Genomic DNA, 4,559 nt, shown 5'->3' with positions numbered 1-4,559 from the left:
AAGTACTTTTCTTTCCGTGCGATTCTGCTTTTTTGAGTTTTTGTTGTTATAGTTATTATTTGTTGAGTGTTTTTGTTGACTTTCTGTTATAATTTGTTACGGTTTTGTTGTTATTCTGTTACAATGAGTGACCAACCTGGACCAAGCTCGACGAAGCTTTTTTCAACGCCCATGAAGAAGCGCCAAAAGAAATCCGCTCTGAGGTCTTCCGAAAAGACTACTATAATCAACATATATAAACTCGTTGAAGATACTTGGCCAAAAGATCAATTCTGGTACAAAAAGGATTTGGCTAAGAAAACCGCGGAGACCGCCGGCGTAAGCCTTGCTACAGTCTACAAGGTACTGAAACAGTACAGAAATGAGCACCGTGTTAGCTCACCCGTTGCGCCTCCTCAAAGAGCAACGATAATTGACAAACTTTTAGATTTCGAGTTGAGTGCTATTAGGAGAAAAGTTCATGAGTTCTTTTTTAGAAATGAACTTCCCACTGTGGACAATGTTCTTATGTCAGTAAACGAAGATGATGATTTACCAAATTTCAAAAGAACAACTTTCCAAAAATTACTTAAAAAACTACAAATCAAATATTTAAAAAGATCAAGAAAAAGTGCTCTAATTGAGAAAAGAGAAATCGTAAGATGGAGGCGCAACTATTTGCAAAAAATTTCAAAAATGAGAGAAGATGGGCGGAAAATTTATTACACTGACGAAACATGGAGTAATGAAGGTATGTATTTCAACAATCCGTTTACAATTTTCACAAAATTCCTAATACACCATTATAGACTCCATAGCTGAAATCAATACTGAAACCTATATCAGTGATTTTATAAATAACTACCACAATATTCAGTACAGATTTCTTTCATCATTTACATTATTGTTTCTTATTTATTGAAGGTCATACAAAAACAAAGGTGTGGCAAGATACTACAATACATTCAACCCGTCAAGCTCACCAAGAAGGATTGTCTACAGGATTGAAGGGGCCTTCTGGAAAAGGGAAGCGGTTGATAATAGTGCACATTGGTAAGTTGTTATAGTTAATATTTTGATGGCGTATCGTCAAAATATTAATTCTTTAATTCTTACTTATGTGAAAATTAATTAACAGAGTAGCCCATTGTGTGAACCAAGCATACATAATAAGACTTCCAATATCAACACTGGTTGATATAGACTTTTCAGCATTCGCTGAACCTCCATTTGGTGGTCATCAATAATCTTTCTTTTTTCTTTTAGGAAATGAAGCTGGATTTTTGGAAGGGGGTCAGCTAATTTTCGAGAGTCAGAAAGGGGAAGGCGATTACCATAAAGAAATGAACGCTAAAGTGTTTGAAGATTGGTTCAAAAAAATTATAAATTTAATTGAGCCTCACTCTGTTATAGTGATGGACAATGCTCCCTATCATTCTCGTCGACTGGAACGAATACCAAATATGCAGTGGAAAAAAGTTGATATTCAGAATTGGCTCACAAGCAAAGGTATCTCGTTCCAGGAGACATTAATAAAAAGGGAGCTTATAGACATATTAAAACCAATAAAAGAAAAATACTTGGCATATGCCACTGATACATATGCTAAAGAAAAGGATATTGAAGTGTTACGTTTGCCCCCATATCACTGTGAATTAAACCCAATTGAGATGATATGGGGGCAAGTCAAAGGCTATGTTGCAGGGAAAAATAAAACATTTAAAATGGATGAATTAAAAAGATTATTACAGGAATCAATGGATCTAATAACCCCTGCAGCATGGCAAAAGTGTATTGGCCACGTTATACAAGAAGAAAAGAGAATGAGAGACCTGGATGGTATAACAGATAATGTTATTGACGAATTTATCATTCAGGTTGCAGATAGTAGTGGTAGTAGTTCATCAGCATCAGAAAGTGACACTGGATGAGATGTTTTATTTAAAGACTTGGGAGCTCGCAGTTCGCGCAGAGTGGACGTGTTGACTCGTTTTAATTGAAATTTTAAATTGTGCATTTGAAGTAATTTAAACTCAAAGTCCTTTACTTTAGTATCAGTTTTAAGTGCCGCAAAAGTGTCATACGGGTCGTTATAGTTCTAAGTTGCAACTTGGACCAGGGCAAATCTGGTGCAAACTACCTGTCCTTCTCTCGTGTGAAAGGGACGGACTCTGATAATTCATCGTACTCATACTACATTAGACAACAGTAGGCAAGAATGAATGTCGAACATTCACCACCGCATGGATCGAAAACATGTCACGATAGCGATGAGACGATAGCAACTCATAGCAGAATGATAACACCTCGAACTTCAAGTAGTGGAGGATCCTTAACGGACTTGAGGGAACTGTCTAAGCTGGAAATGCAACAAATCACTATTCGTAACAAAAGAAAACAACCAGATGACGATTTTTCTTCGAAATTCGATAGATTTCAAACCGAAATTATGTCAATTTTATCAACTATGGCTCAGACTCAAACAAACAATCTGAACAAAATATCTGAAGATGTATCACTTATCAGAGATCAAATTACTCAAATTAAAACTACAACAGATCAACTTGTAGCTGAACAACAGAAATTTAAACAAGAGCTGAAAAATATATCCACCTTCAAAAATGATACACAACAAAAACTTGAGTCTCTGTCGGCTGATGTTGATACGCTTAAGACCACTGCAGCCACTACTTCGACGCCTGCGCCTGCGTGTGAAGACTTTATGGCTGAAATCTATGACAGAATTCAGAGGGAGAAAAATATAGTCATTAGCGGTGTAAACGAAATTAATTCCCATGTATCTGAACAGAGGCGCACTCATGATAAAATAGAAGTAAGTAAAATTATTAATCAAGTTGTCTCTAACTGCGCTGAGCCTATTAAAATTATTCGGTTGGGAAAGTACAGCAGCAATAAATCCAGACCACTAAAAGTTTGTTTTACAACGTCGGATATAGCTAAATCGATTCTGCGGAATAAAGCGAATTTAAAAGCTGATGGAATCAAAATATTTTCAGATACAACACCTAATCAGAAGACCTTACTGCAAAATTTGCGAGAACAACTAAAACGCAGAATTGCTGAGGGTGAAAAAAACCTCACAATTAAGTACGTCAAAGGTATCCCCAAGATTACCGAACTCAGTACAAAAAACCTCGTATAGAACATACTGTCGAAAACTTTACCGTAAACAACGTAACATATTTCACAGCTAGTACCTACAGTAACCTAGTTAACAATCCGAAATCATTAAAGTTCCTGTATGCGAATACGCGCAGCATCGTTAAACCTGGCAAACTAGACGAATTGAGATGCAGTATTCAAGCAATCTCTAGCATTGTACATGTTATAATTTTAACGGAAACTTGGATCAAGTCTGAGAGTGAAGCTCAAAAATTAACGCTACCTAATTATACGCATTATTTTAATTATAGAAGCAACAAAAGGGGTGGAGGTGTTTCCATATATGTTCATAACAACCTAAAACACGAAGCTAGCGAAGAACTGTATGAAAATGACAATCATTACCTATGGATCCACATCGACAAGTTCAACTTAAACATTGGTGCTATTTACAAACCAGAAAGGACAAACAATGACAGTTTTCTCGAAACCTTCTCACAACAATTACTCAAACGTCAACGTGTAATAGTGTTCGGCGATTTCAATTATAATTTGCTAGAGGATAATCAATCAATCACCAATTACAAAACTATGTTACTTGAAAGTGGACTTACAATACTAAACAATATTGACCCTAAATACTGTACACGAGAGACTTCTAGCACAAAAACTATTTTGGATCACGTCTCCACCAATCTAAGGAATAATAGGTTTCATTTCGCTACTGTAGAACCATCAATGTCAGATCATAAGCAGATCTATATAGAATTACACAAATATGAACCTGAAACAAAGAAAAAAATTGAGTACCAAGCAATAGACTATCACAAACTATATAAAACAGTAGAACAGTACCAATTACAACATTTTGAAACCAAATATGAGAAATTAGAAATTATCTTAATGGATGCAGTGAATACAGCAAAGATTACAAAAAGTAAAATACAAAACCCTCCAAGAGCAGATTGGATAAAAAGAGATATAATTGAAGCTATAAATAAAAGAAATCAGTTGTGGTATATGTACATGAAATCGCCACAGGAGAAGAGTATCAAGAAACAATTTGTCGCCGTAAGGAATCAAGTCCGTGACAATATTCAAACGACTAAGTGTCAGTATTATCATAAGGCATTTAAAGACTGTGAGAAAAAACCCCTCAAAATGTGGAAACTTATAAATAACTTAGCAACTAATAAAGTTAAAACGACTTGTGCTCCTACAAAACTTGATACCAACACGGGGTCTATTACGGACATTACAGAAATATGCAACTGTTTTAATCACTACTTTGCCAATATAGGCTCCATTTTAGCTGACAAAATTCCCTCAATTTATCGCTACAGTACTAATTATAATCATATGCAACCCAAACCTAAAATCGCAAACTCCTCACAATTTATTAATTTGCCTCCAACGTCAACAGATGAAATCGGTAAAATAATTGACAATCTTAACAC

At 35.4% G+C, this 4,559-nt stretch overlaps 1 protein-coding gene across 1 annotated transcript; it reads left to right on the top strand.

The window, feature by feature from the left end:
* The first annotated feature begins 1,394 nt into the window (after positions 1-1,394).
* LOC113236090 lies at positions 1,395-1,910 on the top strand. The gene has a single exon (XM_026472076.1). The coding sequence runs from the start codon at positions 1,395-1,397 to the stop codon at positions 1,908-1,910; it is 516 nt and encodes a 171-aa protein (XP_026327861.1).
* The last annotated feature ends 2,649 nt before the right edge of the window (positions 1,911-4,559 follow it).

Source organism: Hyposmocoma kahamanoa, unplaced genomic scaffold (assembly GCF_003589595.1).
Source record: "Hyposmocoma kahamanoa isolate Upper Pololo Valley unplaced genomic scaffold, ASM358959v1 88799, whole genome shotgun sequence".
In the NCBI taxonomy this organism is placed as follows: Eukaryota; Metazoa; Arthropoda; class Insecta; order Lepidoptera; family Cosmopterigidae; genus Hyposmocoma; species Hyposmocoma kahamanoa.
Note: the sequence above shows the minus strand (reverse complement) of the source record. Positions and strands in the feature narration are given on the sequence as shown.